The sequence below is a fragment of the Syngnathus scovelli genome, chromosome 4 (assembly GCF_024217435.2).
Source record: "Syngnathus scovelli strain Florida chromosome 4, RoL_Ssco_1.2, whole genome shotgun sequence".
In the NCBI taxonomy this organism is placed as follows: domain Eukaryota; kingdom Metazoa; phylum Chordata; class Actinopteri; order Syngnathiformes; family Syngnathidae; genus Syngnathus; species Syngnathus scovelli.
The window spans coordinates 10,273,644-10,301,510 of record NC_090850.1 but is presented as its reverse complement, the minus strand read 5'-3'; the positions used below and the strand labels follow the sequence as shown (position 1 = coordinate 10,301,510).

The 27,867-nt window shown below is 39.1% G+C and overlaps 1 protein-coding gene across 13 annotated transcripts in view; it reads right to left on the bottom strand.

Moving 5' to 3' along the window:
* Window positions 1–27,867, bottom strand: part of myo9aa (myosin IXAa) — a 70,817-nt gene that overhangs the window by 27,467 nt on the left and 15,483 nt on the right. For 12 of the 13 annotated variants that reach the window (XM_049718163.2, XM_049718166.2, XM_049718165.2 and 9 more), the window contains exons 3-13: window positions 12,030–12,124; window positions 11,474–11,536; window positions 9,740–9,839; window positions 6,517–6,570; window positions 6,065–6,162; window positions 5,185–5,311; window positions 4,325–4,414; window positions 1,812–1,928; window positions 1,504–1,638; window positions 924–1,045; window positions 95–236 (exon numbers count right to left, since the gene is read on the bottom strand). In XM_049718163.2, coding sequence (XP_049574120.1) covers window positions 95–236; window positions 924–1,045; window positions 1,504–1,638; window positions 1,812–1,928; window positions 4,325–4,414; window positions 5,185–5,311; window positions 6,065–6,162; window positions 6,517–6,570; window positions 9,740–9,839; window positions 11,474–11,536; window positions 12,030–12,124 — 1,143 coding nt within the window. The remainder of the gene's footprint in view (window positions 1–94; window positions 237–923; window positions 1,046–1,503; window positions 1,639–1,811; window positions 1,929–4,324; window positions 4,415–5,184; window positions 5,312–6,064; window positions 6,163–6,516; window positions 6,571–9,739; window positions 9,840–11,473; window positions 11,537–12,029; window positions 12,125–27,867) is intronic. The other variant, XM_049718169.2, reaches the window with a different exon arrangement.

The following is a 27,867-nucleotide window of genomic DNA, read 5'->3' as shown; positions in this document are numbered from 1 at the left end:
CAGAATGTACGTAGGTGTTAAAGAAGGGTGTCTCCAAACGTTGAAGAGAATTCCGGAAATTGCAGGACAATTATACCCTTAGATTAATACTAACCTTGACACCATACTTGACCTTCCCAGCATAGTGTCGGATAATGAAGGCGGGCTCCATGACGGCAGGGAACTCGATGTACCTATTCCCGTCATGCTGCCGCTTGAACTTATCCAACAATGTCTGGTTGGTGGCTTGTGGGAAGCTGAAATCAAAGACAGGTTTTTAACACGCAATAATCTTGGCAAAGGGCAAAACAATGGCTTTTGTCATCTGCACTCCAAATGAAAACATCTTGACGGAGAATCTCTGCAAAGAAAACACTGTTTAAAGCCACGTTGCAAACACACAACTGGCAACAGTCAATTCATTCCTGATACGTATGTGTTCATCTCATTCAAAAGTGATAAAGGATGCATCTTTCATCCAGACAGTATAACAAGACACTGCTACCTCCAACCACTATTTTTCCAGACGAGTTAAAACGATTTGATCTTTAACCGGTTGGACATTTTATCTTCTGACACTGCTGTCATTTCAAGTCAATTGGAGCTCATACAGTCTCTTGTTCCCTTTCTTATCAAAAGCCAGAACTGTTGCGGAAAATCAACAGATTACAGGAAGAGCCAAGGAATGAGACACCAGGGGCTTTGAAATCTGAGCTCAATCAAAACAACACGGACCCGATGCCTTGCAGCTTCTTAAAGCTGGAGGAACTTCAGTGTCCAAATGTTGGGTCGCAATAAAATATAACAGACAAAACTGAGGATGATACAATAAAATGATACAGATGATCTATGTTAAAGGGCAATTTATTTTGGGTTGATGGGTTTTGTGATTCCCCATAGAAAAAAAAAGAAATGTTCTCCAATGAACCAAACAGCGGACTCACTTGCATTCTTCATCCAAGAGGTGGAACAAAGCTGTGGGCTTCTTACTGATGAGATTGATGCAGCCTGTATTGTCAATGTAGTCGATAGTTCTCCAGCTGATGCCCTCCGCCCTGTACTCCTCCTACACGGAACACAAAAAGTGCGCCCAGCCCTCAACAAAATTATTCCTAGACAAAACCGAAGGCACCGCAGGCAGTTTTGCTTTTCAAATATTGCTTGGCTGTGCATGTTATTTTTCCTGTGTCCATGAGAAAGAGCTTTAGCCAATAAAGACTTCATCTCAATGACTTTTAATGAAAATCCCTGCAGCCTTTTTCTCGAGACCTCATACACTAAAATACTTGTGAAATTCGCCTTACTAGAAATTAATTTCTGTTTGAGGACAAATATTTGTCACAGTATGGATCTATTGGTCTGGAGGAATGGCATGTGATGCCAGGGGCAGAAGCTGTGGCAAGCTCCTGCTCAAGTATGGACACTGAACATATTGACTGAGTTTCAATGTTTTCTTGGCAATCAATAAATGGTTGAAAAGTGTATCTGTGGCTGTATATATAGAGTTGAGTTTCGTGCACTCACCTGTTCCAGTTTGAAGGTGTGCTGATTGAAGTAGTGCTGGAGACGCTCATTGGCAAAGTTGATGCAGAACTGCTCAAAGCTGTTGTTCTCATAGTCTTCAAAACCAAAAATGTCCAACACTCCAATGGACAAGATCTATGAGATGGTAATTTGGATTAAATTAACAATTGAATTTAACGTCTGTTTTCTCTAGAGAGAGCCTGGCGCCTATCCAGGCTTCACTGGTTGCCAACCAATCACCGCAGACTAATTTCAAGCCAAACTCTCTGCCTATATTTATGCTACTGGGCATGTCTTTTGTTCCTTACCTTGGTGGGTTCATCCAGATCCTTGATATTGAGTAGAGCATGGTTGATTCTGAAGACAATCCAGTCAAACAGTGCACTGTATAGCGACTTTGCCATGGAGTCTCTCACTGTACCCGCCTACAAGTACATACACAAACATACATTAAGAGTACACGGATTAGAGTACGAGGCCACTTAAACATTGTTGAGGCTTAAACCGCTTCCTCCTGCTCTACAATGCTGTTTTATTTACGACTACACCTTTTTCTGTTTAATTTTATTAGCGTATACTCGGCCAAAGGATAGTTGACCAGAACATTGACAAGAATATGAATAGGCATGAAAGAGAGTGAAAGACAAGCTACATTGAATGCTTTAAATGAAAACACACAAATGACAAATAAAATGAAATGCCAGTGTCTAAATATTATATGAATATCCTGCATAGCTCAATACTTTTGTAATTTACATAAATATCTCAGCATAAGTTCACAAACTTGGGTGAATAAAGTTTTCATAAACAATGAGTTTTTTTAATAAAAGGCCCCTCGTCAAATTATCGAGGTTATCCAAGTCATTCACATTTCCGACGGAAAGCTTTGACCTTTCCGAAAGTAAAGGTGAGTCAAAAACAAACTTTAGAGTGGTGACTTAAAGCAAACAGCTCCCTTTAACCCCAAATAATTATAATAATAAGTAAGATTTGAAAAGGTCACCCCAAATATCGAAAACATGAATCAAGGAACACATCAATGTAAAGCTCTCCCTCTTTCTCTAATCAGTCAAAAGCTTTTCATTATTTAGAGGACGTCGGAACAACTTCACAACTCTAACCAAATGACAAATCTCTCAAGAATTTCTCTGATGTCTTTGAGGTTTTAACTTGTATTAATTTGTTTACCGTTTAGCATTGTTGTTTTATTGAGCAGTTTTATCGAGAGACCACCCAGTGTGCAACAAAAACAATCACAAGAGAACCCAAACATCATTGGGTGGGAGGTTGTGACAGTTTTGATGGGAAACGTCGAGTCTCAATGTTGGGACACTTTCTTTGGAATGATAATAACTCTTGTTTTGGCAACCTCTTAAAGTGGTATCGCACTTACTGGTGAAGTGATGCGAGTGTTAGCGAATGGCTTGAATGGTTGCAAACAGTTTTTCTTGTTATCATCAAATTTTGAACAGAATCAAATTTTATTTATGTCAGATGTACAACAGTTTGTTACAGCTGTGTTGTTTTTTTTTTGTTATAAATGCTCCAGAAATTTTATTTAGATGAGTTAGATGAGGCATAGATCGATGAACAGAGGCACTTTTTTTTAGAAAATAGAAACTTTCAGACAAATTGTTTTCCACCAGTTTTGGATATGACTGTATTCGAACATCTTTCACCTGTTACCATGTTGAACAAAAATGATAAATGTTCCCTTTTCATAAAAATATTTGAGTCATTTCACTTGAACTTTTCTCAGAAGCACAGCACTCATCTGATTAAAACACCCTTTTCTCTTCAGGAATGCAAGTCCATAAAAATGTTCCGCAACTATAAATTTGAAAACTAATGGGTAACATTGCCTGCTCCGGAGGTCCCAGAGTCTCCAATAATAGCACCAAAGATCACTTGGTCTGTTCTAATTGATTTTTGTAAACTAGTGTTTGTAAAAGCCACAAGCTCGCTAAGTTGACAGTAGCCCTCGTGGCCCTTGCTTGGTGGCAACACCCCAACCTTGTTGTCTTGGTCAGGCAGCCCAACTCAACATTGCGTTAACAGAACTGCCATCCCAAAATTGACTGCCTTTAATCAGACTGTGACAAGTGGATATGGTAAATGTGGTGTATTTTGCAATCTGTGCATTCTATCAAAATAAAGAGACCTTAAATTGGGACGCTGTAAACTGTGGCTAGAAAATGCACAATCGTCCTCGTTTTAATGTTTCCATATAAAACGCTATTAAACATCACAAAAAATATCTTAATAAATACCAATGCTGTAAACATAAGGCAGTTCTGGCATAAACTTTACATTTGGTGATCCAATCCATTTGTTTGGCTGTGTATGTCCACGTTGTCCTTTCCCTCATTCTGATGGCTCTCATCTGCAGACCATGACTTTTGTTTGTTTTACGAGCAGGGTTCTCAATGAACACTGTACGGGGGCTTGAAATGCCTTCCCGTCTCTAAACACACTAACAGCCTGCGTGTGTTTGTGTGCGTGTCCGTGCGCGTGTGTGCGCATGTGTTGAGCATGAGTTCATGCGTGCGGCCATACTAGACTGTCAGAGCAAGAGCAAAAGTGCAAGAGGAGATCCGGTATGGGTCCAAGCTGTCCTGTAAACATGGCCAGGTCAGGCTGGAGAGGGGAGGCCATTACCGAGTTGGCAACGCGCCTCCAGACACGCTATATACACCAAGACACTCATCTTGAGCATATAAACATGCTTAACCGCAATCAGCTTCAAGTTGTCCATCGTCTTGTACATCCATGGCTGACTAAAATATTTATTCATGGTTGATACAAATTGAGAATTGCTCACCTCCGCCAGTTTGTAAGGGACAATCAGCTTTTCTCCGACGGTAATAGTCTTCCGTGTTGTCAGAGCTTCAATCAGCATCTCCTCTTTGACCTGAGCAAATAGAATCGTTTAATCAGCTCAAAGCCACATTGTGCAAGAATAAATCTACGATTATCACAACGATTTAGCTTTAACTCAGCTATTAAATCAAATGCCAACATTCATTCAGGTGTATTTAGGTTCAGGATGACTGAATCGTTGACATCAGCGTCACTCTGAAGTCCTACAACTAGTATAGAACTTTGTCAGGGGAGATTATTATAACTACTCTCAAAAAAGATGGCCAGCCATGATTAACCCTAACCCTATCTCAATTACCTTATAGTTATCTACTCTCAAGATCACATTTGTGGAAAATTTCTCATCACTGAGTAAAAGTCAGTACAGATCATAGACAGCAGCTATCATTTGTTTTCATTAACTCCTGTACACTCTGAGGAAATTAAAGAAACTGCTTAGAGAGTAACAGCAAAAGGCTGATTTAATGAGCAATGACTGATTACAACTGCAACTGGACCACTGCAATTGAGAGACATGGGCGATACCAATTGCACACCATAAAGAAATGACATTTCACATGTCAAAACGGTGACTAGTACTGTTTAAAATGAGATCCCACTGAAGATGAAGAAAAAAAATCGTGCTCCAATTGCGTCCAGCATAATGTTCAAATCTCGTTGCTGGGATAAGCAATTCTGGAGTTTACTTTAGACCTTTTTGGCAAGATTCCATTTTTTTCAGTATCCATGCTGATTAGGCTGAGCAGACAATAAGAAACACTTGAGTGTTTCGTTTTTCAGCACAGCATGATGTAGTCATACCTGCAGGAGTTCTGAAACCACAGGCAACACCTCTGGGTTACAGATGTCAATAGAGTCATCCCTGTAGGTTTTTTTCTTGTAGCGAATGTTGCCCAGGTGGAGGATGGCAGATAGCAATGAGAAGATCCTTAAAAGAAAAGGTTGTGGGGTTCAAATAACACTGGAAACATACTGTACTCATCATATATTTGAATGAAGTTAAGGTTGAGTCACATATTCACACACTTTCTTCTTCTGTGGTTCAGCACCTCTTGTTAGGTGGACAACATTCACAGTGCACTGAGAACACGGTGCTCCAAATTTCCTGTTAGGTGCTTGTAATTGTAGCTCAAATCCTAACATCATTCTGATTGTTTTTAGCTATATTATATCAAGGGCAATTTCTATTGATATTGATCATGTGTCTATCGTCATACCATACATAATAACTTGATTAAAGTGATACACATGTTTTCTGACATCAATGTTAAAAACACAAGAATTTACTGTACCGGTTAGGATTGAATTACATTCGAAGATATTTACCCTTTTTTCTTAAATTAGTCAATGTGGTGACATTTTGGGGTTGATAGTGTACAGTATGACACATTTTATACATAGTGTTCGTATTCCAACTCAGAGGTTGTGGGTTTGATTCCTAGCCCTTGTAACTATGTCAAACTGTCCTTGAGCAAGACACCAAACCCACAGTTGCTCCCAATGCTGCGTCAGTGTGTAAAGAAATAGTCGCTTTGCATGCTTTGTAGATGGAAAAGTGCTATTCACCACACGTTAGACTTTTTAGGGTAATTATTATTATTTATCCTCCGTATGTTATTACTTAGCTTACGCAAGTCTTTATGTGCATGCTTGCATGGGTGGGTGCGCGTACGTCACTCACTGTTTTCGCATGTAAGGAAGAAAGCCAACCATCTCCATCCCGAGCTGAAGCCTCTCAAAGTCATGCTTCAAATCCTCTCCTTCAACTGTGAAGCAGTCCTGCAAAATGTGGAAACCAGGAGTCATCACACTCACAGTCACTCCAGCTAACGAAAACTGGCTATGAAGTGGAGAAGCACTTACTAATACTGTTGAAATAAACAGTGAACTAATGTTTTTGTGTTTACAGTCTCTTGCTAAGTTGTTTAAGAAAAGGGATTTTCGTTTAAACCGGAGAGTGGAGGAGAAAAACGGTGGCCTGAAGCATAATTAGGAAGCAAACAAATAGGGAACACTGTGGTCCGATGTGCGGAGCAACAAGTGGAGATACAGCAACTGAAGTGGAAAATGAAGCAGGGAGGCAATGTGCAGTAGCTTCTATGGCTTCTATAAAATGCACACTCAGATACTGACCACTTCACTCTCACAGTAAGTGTCCCGGTGCAGTCGGTGGGTTGTCTTTGTCATCTGGAAATGTTAAGGTAGAGTTTACAGGGCATGAGGTTAGAATTAGACAGCAGCATTCCATGATGACATAATCCATTATAGACTTGAACACGGACTACACACAGGTTACTAAAAATAACGAACATGCAGTTAAAAAACATGGTTGGACGTCACATACAAGTACAGACTTTGACATAGTTTCCGCACATGAAATGAAAGCTGTGGGATGCTGCTTGTAGAGCTAAAATAGCAAGTTTTTGTTTTCCAAAGCCAACTATGAGTTTTCTGATTTATTTCCAACATTTGAGTACCTTATCATTACCCCCTGGTTAGATGATGTACAAAAATAAAAACTTGAAACTTGCTGTTAATTCACGGCTTTCCTTTGAAAATGACAAGAAATTCCAATCAAAATTAGCCCCTTATTGTTATTTACTAACACACTGCTAAGAAACAAGGTAGTTGTTACGAATTAACCACTAATGCAATTAAAGACTGGCAATAAACACGTTACAGTTTTTAAATTCACAAAATAAATAAATTACTTTTAATTAATTTGAATGTTTTGAATATTTTCTTCTGCTTGAAGGCTCGACTAACAAATAATTTGTCGACCACAAAGCATGAAGTCATTAATCAATATTTTGGGGAAAGAAGTGAAAACAACTCAAATTGGGATTTTTATTGAGTATTTTTCCTTTGACTTCAGGTTTGCCCATCTGATTGAAGCTTTTCTTACAACAGCAATAAAAAATGTATTTAAAACACTTTTTTTTTCTTGGTTCGAAATTACACTCCAGACAACATTGTATTCTATTGCAATATTAATAAATAACATTTTCAATTTGATTCTCAATATTTGTAATGCAAAGGTTCTTTGCAAGATTCTTGTGAATGTGATACAATTATTGCTGTCAGTGACACCGTGTCCAGACTTTCAGGACGCCTTGTATTATTCTAACCACCTAAACCAGGGGTGCGCAAACTTTTTGACTGGCGGGCCGAATTTTGTTCTAAATTTTGATTGGGGGGCCGAACCGGGAGCAGATGGATGTAGTGTTTGTGTGAAGTAATAGAAATGACATGTAAAGGTCATTGCATAAAAGGTTTGTACTTTTAGTAGGTAGTAAAGCATGGATATTCAAAAAAAGCTTTTTGAAAACAAATGCATTTATCAACAAGCATTAAAAAAAACACACCAAAAAACTCAGTGATTCTCATTAAATACAACACTGTTATTATGAATAATAGTTTCCATCACTTCAGCGCCTGCAGGTCAGATTTATGAAATATGTTTTTCTAATGAGGCGAAATCACATCAAACGGCAAACATTCTGACCAAATACATCATCTTGAAGAATCAGTGAAAGAATATTTCTAAATAAAGTAATAAAGAAATCAATAGTATTGGTCTCCCTTTTTTGCTAGTGCATCATGGTCTGGAGTAAAATTTGTTGTGGTAATTCTTAGGATAGAGCTGAGTTGTCGGTCCGTTAACCTAGATCTGTGACGGGCTTTGTTGACGTTCATGTGGCTGAACGTCTGCTCACACACATAGGTCGAGCCAAATTGTCCTCTCTTTTTTTTAAACACTCGGCACTCAGTGTCCACCTTTCTTTTCCTCGGGCCACTCATTTTAATGGAAGGATTCCAGGGGAAGGTTTGTGGGTGGCATTAGCGTAAAACTGTATCTGAAAGCTCAGCGCGCGAATTACGAGAATGCTGACGTCACAGCCTACACTCGAAATTCTGCACTGATACAAATAGAGCGTGAGTGCGCCATTTCCGTACTACTGAGTACGTACACGCACTTGTGAGTGTGCACCGAGCTTTCTGACACGGCTTCCGGGAGTAAATGGGCGGGCGGGCGCTTCCCCATCTATTGGGGAAACATACTAATTGCAGGGAAAATGACCCCCAAAAAAGTTACATAATACAATTTATACAGGTTTGGCGGGCCGGATTAAACGGCCCCGTGGGCCGGATGTGGCCCGCGGGCCGTAGTTTGCCCATGTCTGAACTAAACTGCAATCACCACTTTAAAAATGTAACTTGGCAAGACACTAATCAAGTCCAATAGTCATATCAATATGAAGCTATTGGGCACAGTTTAATAGCAATATAGAAACAGTTCAAGTCAGTTCAAGCTAATAAAGTTCAATTTTGTAATTAATATGGTGATTCAAATTCTCGTCTAATCAAAAACTACTGGGAAAAAAATATCACAAGAAAACTCATAGTTGGCTTGGGCAACGCTTGCTGTAATATTTACAGAGTTAGGAGTGATGCATAAAAAGCAAGTTGAAAATGCCATTTTGTCTGCGTGACAACAGCAGGGTCCAATCAAAACAGAGTAATGAATGTGGACAAACAAGTGCTAATCCATAGCGTGTTTATGTAGTCTGTAAACGAGTTGCGTTCACTTTGCCGTCACGAGGGGTTTGTGAAATCTGTTCAAGAGTGTGTATTTACACATTGCAGAAGGGACAGATGGGGGAACAAGCAGCATCCAAAAGACAGGAAGACACTGAAGAGAGAGTGCAAGAATGTGCTAGAATTTATGTACTATGCATGTGTGTTTGTGCGTGCAGTTCTGGGGTGAGGAGGAATGAACGGAATTCCCTGCTCCTCTCAGTGTAGGCGTTAAGATTTCATAGAAGGAGGGGAAGTCGCTAGTCGCCATGGCGTGGCTGTCAAAGTTTTACACGCCATCCACATTCTATGTATGCGACTTGACCATGCCTTCCGTTCATGCTCACAGTATTTGAAACCTGTTTTCCTGGTGAGCCCAAGCACAACTACCATTTGTTGGCATGTGTTTGTCAGAGGTGAAGTAAGCATACGGGTGTGTGTATGCGTGTGTGTGCGAATGCACAAATGTCAAAGATGGAGCTAAGTATTTTATTTAGTATTTTAATACTGTAACCATGCATGTGAAACCATAACAATGGCACAAGGGAAAATAAACAGAATAGCAAGTCTGTGTGTGCGAATGTGTCCCTGTGTAAGTGTGCGAGCGCGTGGGTTCCATTTTTTTACCGACATTAACGTCAACAGACATACAGTCCAAGCAAACTCTACAGTTTTCTATCTAATGATCCAACAAAAGGCCAAGCTTAATCAAAATACCCCCAAGCCAATACTTGACCATGTAGTGTTTAAAGTGAAACATTTAGCTGAACCTTCCTACCTTACTGAGGTAATGGTATTCTTCAGGTTTCATGAGGTGAAAGGCAGTCCTTTCTTCTTCACTCGCTCCTGCCAGCAGGTAGTAAAACACATGGTAGTTTCTAGAAGACACAAGAAAGTAACCTTATTTATTTAGTTCAACACAAAACCAGAGATGACATTTCCACTGCCAGCAAGCCATCAGAGCAGATTAAATGGCTGCGGAACCTGAATGGGCCAGAGCATGACACCGGACCCTGGGTTACATGAAAATTAATATGAAAAGATTGTTAACTTTAAAAAATAAAAAAAAATAAAAGCACTAATTGATTTTAAAAAGAGTTGTATGACAGCCCGAACTGGTAAGTGCATAATGAATACCTACTTGTATCTCACTTAGCGGAGAGTGCTGATGTACATAGTGAATTTTAGATTTGATCAAACTTCATAAAAAGTTGCAAACATTCAAAACAAGTTTGTCACAAGGAGGTTTTGAACATTTCAATGAAATTTGTCTCACAAACAGTGGGAAGAGTTTTCAAAACAGCCATGATCATTCATATATGGCCGCAAGGCTCTCGCCAAAGTTATTTTTCATTTGCTAAAGCTAAGGACCACGTGACCATAGTTACCATGGTTACCAAAATACATCAACCCATGCATGCATAGAATTCACAACTATCCGCCACGCTAACGCCTGTTAAAAAAGGATAGCAGCAGCAATCCTCCACATTGATCATCAAGCCATAAAAAACCTCAATGGGTGAAAATGTTGACATAATGCCAATCAATATTGCTACTGTTAATGTTTGCATTTATACCAATGCAAAAAGAATAACAAAAATAAACATGCTAGCTATTTTCATGAGTTGCAGCTTAAATGTTTGTGCAAAAGGTTTATCATGCTTATCATAATGCCCAGTTGATCTGTCACAGAATAAAAGAAATGAAGTATTTATATCAATTTTGTTAGCGAGCATGTGCTCGGAAAGGTATACTCAAGCGCTGACATCACCGAGCAGCAGCACAAAGGTTAGAGGTCAAAAGCTGTGTGCAGAACCTACACAACCAAGAAAAATGTGTGAATACATTTTATGGGGCTGGAGTCAGCAATCCATCTCATTAAGGGGCGGCTAACGTGGGGCCCACAATGAGTTCCCAGGGTGAGGTTAACCCTCACTAAAACCGGCAGTCAGCAGGCCACCACATTAGTGTCAAGCTTGGCTTTGAAGTGAATTTGCTCACAGAATCACACCGGCCCACACACATCAATGTTACTTTATGTAAACATTCAAACATGAACACCATTGAAAGCCAATATTTGTCAAACAAGAGAAAAACAGGATGATATTTTATGGTTCAGTGACATAAAAGGTGTGACATAACATGGGTACAACACATAAAACAATTTTTTCAGATCTTTAAATGATTAAATAGTTTACAATTTATCAACAGCTTTAGCACTTGGGCTAATTAGCAGAGCGTATCTTAATCAATTGCAGTTGTGTGTTTGCATAGGTGGACAACCTAGCAAGCATTTTTGCAAGCAAATTAAATGTACAAGTAGGCCACCTTCTTCTGACATCAAAAATTGCATATAAATAGTGAAAAAACAAAGTAGTATCTTTTTGTATGTGTGGTGACTTGATATTTCCACACACATTACACAATGAGCACCCGATAACCTCCGAAACATCCTGTGACACATATGCGTCTGATTTGAGATTGACCATCTGGCTTTCTAAGAAGCACTTACCGCTCATTGTGTTCGTGAGAGACCAGCCTCGACTTCTCCAAGAGGTACTTCTCCACATATGCCCTGAAACAACCAGAAAGATTAATTTTGTTCATTACTGAATTATCATCATCATCAACCTATTTAAACGCACAGTATACCGTATTTTCCGGACTATAAGGCGCACCGGACTACAAGGTGCACCTTCAATGAATGGCCCATTTTAAAACTTTGTCCTTATATAAGGCGCACCGGACTATAAGGCGCACCATTAATGCATCACGTCAGATTTTTAATCCAAATCAAATCATTCTCCATTTTATCTTTTTTATTTCAACTTCAGATGCAACAAATTACTTTATAATCACAAAATAATGAGCCACAGTCTTTTTGATTTATGATTCATAGTCTTCAGCGGGCCACTTATGATTGAGTTCATGACAATGCTTCGGGCCAGTTTAAATTTAGGAATTTGGTCCATATATAATGCGCACCGGAAGGCTTTTGAGAAAATTTTAGGTTTTTAGGTGCGCCTTATAGTCTGGAAAATACGGTACATTATTTCTTAGCTCCTTACCCTCTCACTGTTCCACTCTCCTGGTAGTTGACCTGGATGAATTTGCCAAACCGACTTGAGTTATTATTGTGTGCTGTTTTTGCATTGCCAAATGCCTAAAGAGGAAAAAGAAGGAGACATGATTGTAAGAAGAAAAGCTATGTAGCGCAAAGATAATGTCAGTCAGAAGACAAGTAGAGAAAGAGACATCTTGTATACGTAATCTGATATGTTGAATTTTGTGCTAGAGGACACAAAACACATTTGAAGCAGAATGGACGTGTGAAGTACTTACGTGCAGGTCAAGGCTACATTTAGTTTTGAATTTGAGCCAAACATTGTTGAAATGCAGTCAGTCTGCATGGAACAGAACAGGCTTTTCCTCTTTCATTGTTTCAAACTGTGTCATTCAGAGACAAATTAATAACATGGTTTTAAGGTCTATTTAAACCAGAAAGAGAAAATTGGCAGTGTAAGCTTGGCCTTGCACTTCTGTTAAAAAAAAAAAAAGTGATTTGTGGGAGTCATGTGTCTATGTGGAACATGTACTGTCGTGGTTATGTCTTTGCAAGACGCAAGAGTATGTTCCCTTTACCACCCACTGTTTACGTTGTATGGTTGCCTGAGGGGAAGTAGTTTTTTTTTCCAACCTAGATAAACCCTGCAGTTATTTGTAGCTTTGCCACGAGTAAACAAATTCTTCTGTGAATTACTGATTGCTGCTCTGTCTCCAGAATGAGAATACACTGCTTTGCGACCTTGCTTCCCTTACATGCAAACCTACTCAAACATTAAAGTAATTTGAAGTTCCTATCAGGTCGTTAATAAGTCCTACCACACATGTAAAACAAAACTTTCGCCAGTTAATTGGGAATGAATTAGAAAACAACATACTGTTTACATTTAGTAAACTAGTTAGTTTCTTACTTTGGAGCAATATAATGCAAAAAAAGTGATAATAATAATAGTTTGGCGCTCAAGCTACAAACCCGAAACAAGTCAAGCCAACATTGCAATGGGTTGTTTGTCTTCAGGAAATAATTTTTAAAGAACTAGTGCTTAAAGAGGAAGTTTTCAGTGCGTAAAGAGGAAGAGGAACATTTTCTTTGTAATGGTATGCTCTGTGCAGCCAAACTTGTCAAAACAAAGTAATCTGATTTATGTTTCGTTCGTTGAATATAAATTAAATAGCAAAATCCACCTGTTTCTATCCATCTCAGGTAACAACCAATCACTGCTCATCTTCAGAAACCTGGTGAGCGGAGATTGGTGGTGACCTGAGACCTGGCAACCACGATGTCATTTTCAGTCGACAGTCAGCAAGTGGCAAAATGGCCGTCAACTGAGATTGATAAAAAGGGTTAAGTTTTGTTATTTAACTCAAATTCAACATGTGCAATATTAATCAGAATGCTGTGTTAAGACTAGTGGGGGCACATAAAACACATGAAACATTATCAAGAAAATTTCGGGGTTGAATTCCCCTTAAATATTTATTAGTGAATGATAAAACAGTAATACCAGTTGTACCGTATTTCCCGCACTATAAGGCACACCAAAAATCCTCCAATTTTCTTAAAAGTCGACAGTGCGCCTTATAACCAGGTGCGCCTTATATATGGACCAATATCGAGCCACTACAGCAGGCGTGTCCAAAGTCCGGCCCGCGGGCCAAATGTATATATCTCATATATGGACAAAGTTTTAAAATGGGGCATTCATTGAAGGTGCGCCTTATAGTGTGGAAAATACGGTGGTAAAAGTAGTAGTACTAGCACAGGAGACCACAATTTTCTTATTGCTCCATTAATTGAAGCAAGAATCAGGCAAGGAGAGTATGGATCATGACAACAGCTACACGTGATACAATAGGGTGACATCGTCCTAGTACAAGACAGCATAATACGCCTGTGTACAGTATTCAACCAGAGACTGTGACTACTGGTGTGACACTTTGTCTTAGCATTTTCCAGGAACAAGCATCATACTGTCCTCTCTGTGTCTACTTTTAGACATTTTGTCCCAATGTTGCACAATGACAGCCCTCTATTGACCAATCAATGGACTCCCCACACGTTGGTACAAAAACGACAAAAGCAAAAGTAAAGGATTGTTCATTGCAGACTGTTGTTCTTAATACTACTGAAGCTGCAATGTTGAAAATGATTCTTAATTAGGATAATTGTAGTTCATTTGAAAATGACATTTAAAATGATAAAAAAAAAAAAACTGTCCAGTAACAGCTGAAATATTCCGCCTGGCGGGGAAAAAAAATGTCTGCAGGCATAAAAGTGTTTTTTGCCAACTTGAAGTTTTTGGCGGGGAAGTTCAACCTTTCCATTCAAAGGGGACCAGAAGAATTTAGAGGTATTGGCCTCTCTGCTACTTTCACATCCTGGCTCACAAACACAGGATAACCGCCACAGACTTGTCCTTCATGAACCTTCTCTGAAATCATTGGAATTGGAAGGCAAGGAGGAAAAATACATGCAAAGCTGTCATGATAATTGTAATTGGATGCACACTATCACTTCCCATTAAATAAGTGGTTTAATGAAGAAGCAGTTGGTATTCTGCTCATTTCAGAAACACTTGGTCAAAACAAGGATAGACTACAATTGGCCAGCGTCATTTTGCTAGGCCGAGCCGATTAAAACTATGCAATACTCTACATATGCATATATTCTTTTTTTTTTTTTTTTTTAAACTAAACTGGTTGGCATTTAACATCAGTGATGGGGCCTGGCTGTAGGAAGAAACTAGAAAAGTTTATTTATGTTGAGATCTGCATAACAGTCAGTTGGAAATTCAGAAATGCTGGTTCTTTTCAGGTATCAGCAGCTTAAAGATTTACATGGCTGTTTAAATTTATATTTGACTGGTGGGTAGGCCTTTGACAACCATTGGTATTAGGGGTGTAACGGTTTTGAACCGAACCAGTAAACAGCGGTACAAAGTACTTTGGTTGAACTACTCGTTCTGTCATCCTGAACCGCGGTTTGGCCGCACACATCATAATTCCAAGGAACACTTGAATGCACCATAACCTCACAGGCAAGTTGACGGCAATGACGGCAATCGAAGTTTGAACCAAAACTGCCACTTAAAAAATGAAACTTGAACCGAACCATAGGTATGGTGAACCATTACACCTCTAATTGGTATGAAAGCAATAAAAAAAAAAAAAAAAAAAAAAAAATCGCATGTCTCCTTTAAATCATCTTGTGTGAACCAGAAAGCACTGTTTCCGATTTTAGGCAGATTTTTTATCAAAAATATGTCGTGCAAGATTTAAAGGTCTGGGAAGCTGGTTGACCTCAAATTTGTATTTTAAAGGGAGTTAATCAATTCCCGTGTCAAACATTTAATACCTGGACCTCTGGGCCCTATTTACTTTCGAGTTTCTACTCAAATATATCCAGGTGTATTTAATGCCATGGTACAGTTTCAAAGCAACTGCCACACAATGTCAAGTGAATTATTTTGAATCGATTCATTCAGAAAACACCATGCGCTTATCTATGTGATGGAAAAATAAAACACACAAAAATAAAAACCATAAGATGTTTGGTTGGATGTGGCCCATAACTGTAATTATTCACCGATTTGGTTAATGTGTTTGTTACTTTAAAATAGAAGATCCGACCACATGAGCTTGTTTCCCTTTCCCTCTGGCAAAGCTGAAACTGTTTATACAGAGATAACTGCACCACTTCATAAACTCCAATATTGTAGGTCAACAAACATTTTCCTAGCTTTAGGGTACCAAGTGAGCCAAAGGCGGACCAATGACAGACTTGAGATGGAGCCAAAGTATTGTGGGTGCAATGTGACTGCATGCCTGCAAACTTTAAGAAGAGCCAACACACATGGAAACACAAACAAACACTAAAGTCTTTGTGGTGGGACTTTATCTTAACGTTCGTGGTAAAGGCAAATATTTGCTGTATTTATATACAGTAGTTATTCTGGCAGGCATCCCATAACCAGGAAACATAGTTATGGAAATGTAAATAAAAAGACCTCATGAGCATTCAGTATGTATTTGAATGAACAGGGGATAGATATACGTAAATACAGTAAATATACTGTAAAAGGTCTACGCTCCTTTCTACCACCACCAAACATTCATACACCAGTGTGAGTGCCGTTGGAGGCAAGGTGGGTGAAGTGTCTACCCAAAATCAAAACCACACGTGACTCAAGCAGAGCGGGAATCAAACAGCCGACCCTTCAGTTAGTGGACGAATGCTATACCACTGATCCACAGCCACACTTACTATAGTACCTCTAATTAACCACAAATAAAGTTCAGAAGTTCTGATGTAGTGGTCCCAAACCCCCGGGCCGCGGATCAATACGGGGATCATTTGGTACCAGGCTTCACAGGAAAGAATAAATAACTTGTATTATTTCAGTTTTATTTATCTGAGTTTGAACAATCTTTTTTTTTTTTTATTAAATAGACACTGCGTGTAAAGTTGCATAGGAATACACAGTGGATTCACATTTTATTATAAGTGCGCGTTGCATACATGTTGCTTATCTAATAATGCACTTCCGGTGTTCTTTTTATTCCTCGTTTTATGCGTATGTCCAATAAAGTCTTTTGCGGCACACCACCTGCTTCTTCTTTCCTTCATCACAACAATACCATCTTTTCATGCTGATTGTTTTATTTTGTTGTATTTATCCGCCACACTTTAAAAACCGGTCCGTGAAAATATTGTCTGACAATAATCCGGTCCTTGGTGCTAAAAAGGTTGGGTGTTCTAATGGATTAAAATGTCTTGCCTCCTAGCATAACCCTGATGATTTTGTGCCAACACTGACTACTCTGTCCAATTGTTCATAATCATCTTGACTATAGTTCCTGTTGAAGCTTCAAAACATGATGCTGCCCATTCTTCATTTTAGATAGTATAGTGTGCTTTTTCTTTCCTTGATCAAAAATTCAGAGTATCCTGCCCCATAATATTTAGGAAACGTGAACACAATGTTCATTTTGCAATCCTTGTCCACCAAATAAATACTTCAATCTGGGGGTCCACAAAGTGACTTAATTTGTCTGAATTTGGGTCTTTTGTGTTCCAGCTCGACTGTGCCCCAGTGCACACCAAATGTTCCATAAAGATGTGCATGGATGGGTTTTGGTGGGGAGAGAGCTGAATACAAAGAGATGAACTATGGAACTTTTATTTCTCGTAAAATCCGCATGTGACATTTTGTCATTAATTGTATGTTCACATGGGAAATTTTGAGTAAATGTTTTGTCAACTTTGTGTTTTTCAACAGTTCTTTTTCCAAACAATCCACACTCACAAAGAGCTGCAAAGATGCCTTTGCATATCCTGAGTGCCAGATTATTCCTGGCAGCCATGGGTGTATTAAACGGATGAATGGATCATACTAGAAAGATCATCAGATAGATGGTGGATAAAGTGCCCGATTTAGCAAACAGAAGGATTATCCATCCTTCCCAGTCATTGATTCCCAGTTGATAAAATTCATTTCAATGCTGTGAATTGTTCAGATGTCATGCGACTGCATGGTTCGAAATGGAACAGTGAGATACTTTGTCTACTACATTTAGACCCAAGTCAGATGAGCCACCATAGAAAAATTGCTTTCTTCTGATTGACTCATCCTCCTTTGCCTGACAGAGGGCCTGGTGTGACTTATTGCAAATGTGACCTTAGAGATTCTCCTGTGGACAGTCATCCCTGACCAAGACCTGGCCCTCGGGGTGCTCAAAATGAATCAGGCTTATGTCAGTAAAGTATAAGTGTGCAGATAGCTTTCTCCTATGGGGGCAAAATACATTTCACCATCTACTCTATGAAGCAGGAAGGCATGATTAGTTCCAATTATATGGAATGCACTGTAATGCAGCAGCGCAGTAGTGAGTATAAATAGCTAAATCAAATCACACAATAGCTTAGAATCAAATGTGCCCTGAAAATCATGAAGTGACAGAAAAGGCCTTCTTGTATTTTTTTAAGAAACCAGCGAGAGAGTTGTTATTGAGATGAAACAATCAGGCTTTTCAGCAACACAATACAAAAGCCGCCTTACGTCATTTCTAGGAATCACATCACCCCTGGGAGCAGATGTGATGGTTCAGTGAAATGGGTCATATAGCTGTCCAAATCACCAGTTTGTGACACTGTGTGACATGGTCGAGAGACATCACTTCTTTGTTAGACTTAGGTGATGTATAACAAATAAAGTAGAAACAGCTAACTGGTAGATGGACACAAAGTATTTGATTTTAAAGTGAGAAATTAGCTGTGATCTGTAAACGGGCTCAACAAAAGCAGTTTCTGCACTCACAGCTTGTCTCGTAAATGATCACATGAGAGTATCATCAAAGTATTTTGGACATTCAAATGAAGAAAGAAAAAAAAGGATGACGGTAGTGTAGTAGAGCATCTTTGTGTTATTCCTACATGAAATCATATTCAGCCACTGTGAAATGAGCTGTGGCAGACTTGGGGGACTCAAGTCATAGGACAGGACTCGAATCAGACTTGAGTGGCTTGCTAAAAACTTGGGAAAGACGTGACTTCCACTTGGCCAATTGTTGGTGACTTCACTTGGTGTGAAGTGGCAACCTTAACACCAACAAGAGCAGCAGTTTTGTGTGTTAGCACCAGTCCGATTTAAGCCTGCAGGTATGATTGTATCTTAAAATATTGGGCATTTCCAAGAACTCATTTTTTTTCAATGGTATATCACATGACCAGGTAATAAGCCACGTGGCACAAATGACCCACTAAACTTTAAGCGTTCTAGCATCCCGCATACGGACAGCTGGTTTGTATAGTTTGCCAGGGGCAGACTCTCTGAGTCGTTCGTTTTGGATGTTGCAGTTTGTTTTGCAGGTAGTTTCGTATAGTCCTGCATGTCGCCACACTCAAACATTATGCTAATGTATTTGCATTGAACTACTGGAGAAGCTGTGACTAACCTATTTTAAAAATGCGAAGGTAGAAGGTTATGACTAAGATGAGATGTATGTGTGACTTGTGCCTCCAGGCAATACTACAGCTTAATTGATTTCACACAATCATTCACAGTGTCACATGACCAAATACTGGCTACATTGTTCTTTATTATTCCTGCCCTCACACTATCATGTGACAATATGGAAGAAAAAAAATAGACTCCACTGAACTTTTGACATTGTGTTACATAAAAGTGTTTGGTTCCTGAAGTGTGAGAGAGAGCAAGTTAGATGAGAGCAAAGCTGAAATGGCAAAAGCTAGTTTACCCGAACCTGCAGAAGTTCAAAGCACACTGGAACAAACTGGGGATCAGACGAGATCAAGCAAAGAAGCATCTAGTTTCAGTATCTACTTTACTGGGATATTCGGGGCAAAACAATGGTGCAGTGTTCTACCGTTGTCATGAGATGAGGTAAACCAGGCCAGACAAGAAAACAAATTTTACCCTGAGAGATTTGTTCTGTGACAGTAACTGATGGTAACTGACATTGCATGTGGAAATTGCTCAAAATAATCACTTTTCAAAAGACCCCCATATTCAAATAGTCGCACGGTACACGGCCGCATTAAGAGGTGATCCATAAGCAGACTGATATTTCAGCTTGTAACTTGTCTTCTTGTATCCATTCTCAATAGTCTGCGATTAGGTGGTTTGGGGCTTCAAAAAACTTGTAGGAGAGTAGTTGTTTGAGAGTCAGGAAATGCCGCTATTCGTTCCACTCAGCCCACAGGCTTGGCTCAGTTTGGGTCACTCCACCGACAGAGGAACAAAAGCTGATTGTTGACTCAAATATCAAACTGGCCACTGCACCCACTTCAATGAAACTCATAACAAATCTCCATGGAATTTGATTTCGACATGATACAAAACTGTATAACCCTTGACTCCATCCTTAATATTCTGCTTCAACACCCAAATTGTAACCCGACACAATGTTATCATACACTATGCGAATCTTTTTCATCTTTGTTAGTCTATGTTGACTTTCAAAGGGTTTGCATGTATATAAAAATAAATTTAGGTTGCTGTCATTTACAATTCTGAATGAGCACAATAATAAAGGTTTTGTCACAATAATCGCAATATAAAATTTCCGTATCTGAGACGATCAACAGTTTTTCCTGTTGCAAAACTGTCTTTGCGACAAGAAAATCTATTTGCAACAGTTTGCAACCTTTTAGGAACCCTGACTAAATTCCAGCATTATCTACATGTGTACATGACGCTCAGCGAGATAAGGCCTTAAGAGGTTTGGTAGATCTCTGATGGTGTAATCAATAATAAACTTACCACACCCATTCTCTTTGCTAGAAAATTTGCTGAAAGTAGGAAAAATGTCAACCCAAAGCAAATGGGATGACTGTACTAGTACAGGTGTACAAAAAATACAATATATGTTTGGACTGTGAAGCTAGCTTCAAGAAAAAAATAGCCCTAAATGTATCCCTCTTGAATGATAAAAGTAGAAGTATTTGACCAGCGCAAAGTAAACATGCTTAGCCATTAGGAAAACAGGCCTATCTTTCAGAGCAAACAAATGGACTGCTGCTGCTTGGAGCTTGTGCCAGTATGTGTTTGTTTTCAGTGCCAGCTAGTACCCTGCTGCCTCAAACCCTTCTACATTTACAACTTTCTTCAATATTCCTCGGTGAGCACATGTAAACTGGATCATCTCTTGACAGCTAAACATAAACCAAATGACAAGATAAAATCTACCCCTCTTTATTTTTTAATGTGTTTTTCACATGAGCTTGCTGGTGCTGGCTAGAACCCATTCCCGTTTGTTTACATTGAACATATTTTCACATTAAAGACAGACCGAGTTGGTAAGCACAGTAAAAAGCAAGTTTTCTCTGGTCATAAATGTCATTTTGACAAAATCCGCTGACATGTTCACAAATGTAATTACGTCCCACTGTTCTGTAATAAGCATATCACTTGTGGCTCTTCCATCCCGGAATCATACAGCTATAGTGTTTTTCAACATGACATACATGGTATTGCAGTGGTTAGGGTTAGCGCAGAAGAAAATGGCATAAAATTGGAGTCATTTTTCCTCTGACAAGAAGGTAATGTTCCTGGGGTCGAGTTTATTTTTGAGGGTGTTCAGGGTGTCTGTGGCTACCAGACTTTTTAATATACCGTATTTTCCGCACTATAAGGCGCACCGGATTATAAGGCGCACCTTCAATGAATGGCCCATTTTAAAACTTTGTCCATATATAAGATATATACATTTGGCCCGCAGGCCGGACTTTGGACACGCCTGCTGTAGTGGCTCAATATTGGTCCATATATAAGGCGCACCTGATTATAAGGCGCACTGTCAGCTTTTGAGAAAATTGGAGGTTTGTAGGTGCGCCTTATAGTGCGGAAAATACGGTAATGTAAATTAAATGTCTTAAATCAATAAATGATGAAAAACATTGATATTATAATCATTAAAAGTTGTTAAATACGAAGTCTTAAGTGATGCACATAGACTGACCTGTGTGTACAAACAGTGATTGTAATCTCCAAGTTAGCCGGTGCATAAAATGAATAAAGTACATTTCATGCACCAGAGACCTTGTTGCAGAAACACAGACTTTGTATACCGATCTCGCTGTCGTCTGACGTTATGAGTCATAAAAGACATTTAAAACAGGTATTTGGTGCCAGTCACCAGTCTGGCAGGCGTAGCCAATTTTGTTTGCATCACCAAAAAGAAGAGCAAGCATGTGCACTGCCATCATAATTTTCTCCTGAAGGGTGTGTTTGTAGATGCACTTTGAACACACACTGCTACACTCTGGACCATTCAGAAGCTCAAAGCATTGTTGGAATGTAATTGAACACTCACAGACTCAGATCAGAGTTAGGGCGTCAGATTGCATATCCAAATCCACCCTTTGTGCTCTTGAGTGTACACGGCTTCGCAACATTAGTAAATGGGGGGGGGGGGGGGGGTAAAATGTCAAACCAAACAGTTAGGATGGTTTTCAATAACAGATGCTCCTCCAGTTGTCAAAGACATTAAACAACGACTTGGCAGTCTTTTTTTTAAGTAAGAAATCCTTCCAGCTTAAATATATATTTTTTTTGTTCAACAGTGATATTGGATAATTACTCATGTTAAAAATATTAAGTTGATGCTAACATTATTACAAAAGGTAACAACTGTGAAAAGCCAAATTTGTCATATTTCTTGGCTCTTCACTGTGATGATAAAAAAGCTGCAGGGCATTTTACCACAGAACCTCTCCAAGTATGTACGTATATTGGCAGTTCCTTCCGTAACAGTGTGAGAGCGTTGCTAATTATTGATACAGATCAGTCATTGCCGGGCCAAGCTTTTCCCAGTTTCTCAAATGAACACAAACCAGCCAAGTACACACACAGGATGAGAGCAAATCAACAATGGCAGTGAAGAACAAGAAAAGTAAGTTATGATTGTGAGTGCAGCATAACCGGTTCGTCTTACGCTTCATCTAGATTTAGAAGCAAATGTGACACTTTAGCAGGCTCGTAACATCTCCGATGAGTAAACATTCTGTGGAAAAATATAAAAGAACTTAAAATAACTAATAATACCTGATGACTGGGAGAGCCATGATATCTGATTTGATTTGATTGTTCGTATTTAAGATGTGGAACAACCTACATAAAATACTTAATTTTCAATATACACTATTAGTCATACATGGAAATGTTACTGCCAGGATTAGTGGACTAGCCATGATTACGCCCTATTACGAACTTACTTGGATGAACTCTGATGTGCAGCACCACCTATTTTTGGCATTGGACTGTGTTCTAATTTTGACATCATTTTGAAGGAAATTTTCTTTTTTTTATGTAAATACCTTGATACATGAAGACACGGCCTGATAAAAATGTTGCAGAACTTAGCAGCAGCGAAAATGTAAGTTGTGAACGTCACTGAAGTTGAACTGATATCCAATTCGACCTAGTAGCTCTTGTACGTATGTATATGAATAAACAAAATACCCTGAGGTAGAAGATTTTGCTTCATTGATTATTGCCCTTCTGGGTTATATATGACATAAAAATCTAAATTATTTTGGTGATACATTGGTTCAACTTCAAAAATGTTTTTAACTCAAAAACACTAAGAATAAAATTCCTTAAATTATTGCATGAAGAGCACAAATTCACCTGGCTGATGTCATTTGTCATTTTTTTCTTGCACTCCATAAATAAGAATGTATTTCTTGGTATTCCACTTCAGCACTTTTCTAAAACATTTACGCCCAAAACAATCATAAAACATCACTTTGCCATAAAAAAAAAATATATCACAACTATATTGGTTTAGACTGAAATCGAGATCTAGGCAACCACTAAGATGCAAAGTTGAGCTCAGAGCAGGTGCCAACACGTTCATATATAGACCACATGTCAAGCAGTAGTTCTCCATTTGTGTAAGGGAGAGCTATTCAAGACAGGTGAGGGTGTGACATTGCGCGTCCACTATGCCAAAGCTAAGCTCTGTGGTCAACGGCAGAAAGAAGGTCAATCCAATTACATAGACCTAGAGACACAAATATAGGGCCTATGTTCAATCTTGAGCCAATTGAAGAATAGCCAAGCCATCGCTCAAGCAACAATACACTAATGTGTTTGCTTGTACTGGAAGACAAACTCTATAACTTTAAATTTTACTATCATATATTTACACCATAAATGAAACACTACTATGTGCAGCGATAGAAATTAAATGATTAGTAATGTAATCTAAAAGGGTGGTACGGTTAGCACATCATGTCACACTTCAGAGTTGCAGGGTTCGATTTCATGTGTTAGATTTCTGTGTGGAGTTTGCCTGTTCTCCCTGTCCGCTGGTTTCCTCCCATGTTCCAGATATGCGTGGTAGGCTAATTGACCACTCTAAATTGTCCTTAGGTGTGGTTGATGGTGAGTGTTAGTGGGTGGTTGTCTATATGTGCCCTGCAATTGGCCGACAATCAGCTCAGAGTGGACCCCGCTTACTGCCTGAAGTCAACTGTGAAAGGCTCTAGCACAGTGGTTTTTAACCTTGTTGGAGGTACCGAACCCCACTAGTTTCATATGCGCCTTCACCGAACCCCTCATTAGTGATTTTTTTTTTTTTTAAATTCAAGACATAGATGATTTTTACTAATGCACAAAATGAGCTGTGCATGAACATCACCTTGTTCAAAGAACAAAACCAACACAATGCATGAACTCGCAACAAATTACATACTGGCAAATCAGAAGCTACACGATAAAACAGGTTTGTTTGGACCTCCTCAGTGGGGGCTCTGTTGAACCCCTGAGACCGACTCACAGAACCCCTAGGGTTCGATCGAACCCAGGTTAAGAACCACTGCTCTAGCACGACCGTGACCCTTGTGAGGATAATCAGTTTGGATGGATGGATGGATGGATGGATGGACGGACGGACGGACGGACGGACGGACGGAATCTAAAAGCTGTGTGTAAGTGTAAGTATAGTTTCATGTGAATTTAGCATTTGTTTAGGAGGAAGGCAACTTCATCAGGGGCATCCTGCAGGATCCCATGAAATGGAAGACCGCCTACAGTTGTGTGTTCTATGCTCACAATGTGTCTCGCCAACTAGCTAAGAACAAGTAGACCGCATTACAAAGCAGAGATTTTTTCTGAACGTTGACTTCACTGAGCACGAGTCGTCCAACTTGACAGGGCACACAAGTCGTGACCCTGTCATTGTGTGGTTAAAGGCTTTTAAGTTCCTTAGTGATTAAAGTATGAGGTCAATGTTTACTAAGTAGATGCAGTAACGTCTAAAAGCTAGAGGTTGTAAAATTGTCAATGGAAACCAAATCACCACACCTATAAAATGCACGGAAGTTGGCGTAAAGTGTGCGTACAAACATTCTCACATGAAGTAAACCACTCACCAGCAAAAAGAATAGGAAGGCCAGATTGGACTTTGTAAAGACGTTCAAAGATGAGGCACAAGTTTTGGAACAAAGGTTTATAGAGTGGCAAGATCAAGTTTAATTACCTTCCACTAAGGTGATGGAAAGACCAAAGTATGGAGAAAGAATCTGCTTGTGATCCAAAACACACAAGCTACTCAATCAGCAGACCTACACCAAATAGAGCATGCATTTCACCTCCTTAAGAGGAAACAGAAGGGAGAAAGCCCAAGAAATAAAAAGTAAGTGAAAGGCTGCAGAAAAGGCATGCAAAAGCATTTCAAACCAAGAGCAACAGTTTGGTAAAGTCAATGGGTCGAAGCCTTAATACCGTAAGTGCAAGACTGGTTTTGCCACCAAATATTAAATCTTTTTCACTTCAAGTTAATTTAATGTCTGTTCCAATATTTTGCTCACTTGAAAAGTGGATAGCTTCCAACAAAAGTTGTTCTGTCCAGAGTTATTTAACACATCTAAATGTAAATAACACAAAGTTTGTCTCATTTTCATCTTTTGATCTGAAACCTAAACGTTTTCAATATACAACAAAAACAACAAAACCTTGCCGTTCCAATACTTTTGGAAGGGACTGTATATAGGATCATAACTTCAAAATTCTAATGTTTTCATTTTCAGGTATATTCATTGCCGAGTTCCTGAGGGGGGACATTTTTGATAATTTTCTTTGCAGTACCTCTTTTTTCAAAGATTTACAACCTATTTTAAAAAATGTTGTAGTAAGTAGGTTGTCGGAAGTACTTTGTAGTTAACCTAAGTAATGATAATGACCCCCTCCACCATCACCACCCATTGACAAATGGTTGCTGCCGGTCTTCGAAAAGCTATACTTGTTTGAACCGGTTTGAAATGGTTGGGGACCACTGGTGTAAGGAATGTCCTGGAAAAGAATTTAAAAAGTGTCATTTGTTCTTTTCAGTCAATCTGAAAGCAACCTAATAACTGACGTCACAAAATTGAATTGATTGTAGATGGATTTGACGCAACAACCACAGCATAGAACTAAGCCGTCTTTGTCCATCCTGTTTTTGTTTGACGTACTGCTACAGGTGTAGTCCGGCAGATGGTCAAGTTTGAGATTCAGTTCAGATTGCAGTAAGTGTGTGAATACATGTGAGGGTGATTGCCGCGGATGTGTGTGCACGCGCGCGCGCGTCTGTGTGTGTGTGTGTGTGTGTGTGTGTGTGTGCACCTGCAAACTCTGGTATGCTGGAGTATAAATACAGTGTCTGTGAGTGCACACAAACAGCCACATTGTCAAGTTACTTGGCCACAGCAGTGGAAAGAGTTGCACACAAGCTGAAGGAGATATACGTCTATCTTTTAAAGACAACTCCAATCCTAGATTTGGTCTTTTTTACTGGAGAAAATGACTGCATCTTTCAGGTGTCACAGAAATTTTAAAAAATCTGATAAAATACTGCAAAAAATATAACACTTGATGACAGCGTGGATAAGTTTTAGTAGACACGTACTTATTCATACCATTGCTGCAAATAATTGTTTTTCTAATGGATTTAAGTGACTTAATTTTCCCATTAATTGATTACGATTGAGTTACTGCTGTCATTTGTAATGTGAAAGCAGATGTTTGCAAATATCATACTTTGATTCAAAACAGGAGCTTATCATTCTGCTTTAATGAAGGATCAAATCAGAGAATGTTTACTGTTAAGAAGGTGAAATAAGACCATAATGACCTTGATGATGGTCATGAAAAAAAAAGAACATTACCAACTGTATTAACTGTTCTGAAGCCCAAAGACTGATAAGAGATGCACAAAATGAAGTGGCTAACAGTGATAATGTGCGCTGCAAAGTCATTCAGCAGCTCACAAAGATAGCATTATCAGCACTGAGCAATTGTTACTCATAAACACTGCTGAACTGACACTGAAGTTGCCTACAACAGACTCCTCTCCAGTTCGAACAAGTTCTGACAAATGTTCAACATCTTTTAACAGCCAGTGGTAAGAATAAAAAAAAAATCAGTCACACACAACATAAGGTAAAGCAGAAGTCGAACGTGTGGAGGAGTTACTGCATTCTTAAATTAATCATAACATCGCACACATGAACAAGACATTTGTAGACAGTATATTGTCACAAGAATGTAGGTTCATTCAATTCGATGTGGCTAGAAGGTGAAAAATACCTTAAGGACCAAACATTAGCTTTCAGGTTTTCCCGAATAATTAATCAAGCCCTGACAACAACCATCAATAGCTCAAAAGGGGATTTTGGGGCGTTCCAACAATATTTTAAAGTCTATTTTGTCACCTTCGACCACAGCTTTATTCACTGAAGCACTTGAGTGACAAGGCTCATCAGGGTTTTAACACGCTCTATACAATGAGGTCTTGGCTGACTTCCAATACCACATGTAGGAGATATTCTCCTTCAAGACAGGCTTTAGGCTTCAGGCAGGTTTTGCCTGCAAGTCAAGGAAAGAGATTCTTGGAGCACAAAGACAACATTATCTTTAAAAATCATATGATCAAGCTTTAGTAAATGATCCCTTTACATGGTACTAGTAAAAAAAAAAAAAAATCCTCGAGAACCACATAGAAGTCAGTTAAAGTTTTCAGTATTGTCAGATTAATAAAATAAATTGTAACTATTTAAAATTAGTGTACATACTATGCAGTACTGTATGTACTTTGTATGCACGACACAGCAAACATCTCGTCATGCTTCATGAATGAAGACCAATTAAGATTAATTTTGGCTGCCACTAGTCTTCCTTTCCTCTCTCTCTACAGTAGGATCATATCTCTAGTCTTGGTATCAATCACCCCTTGGGCAGATATACAATCCAACTGTGCAAACAATTTAAGGCAATCCAAACCCCTCAGTCGTGTTGCTGTGTACCCAAGCATGCTTACACATTAACTCCAGAGACTCAT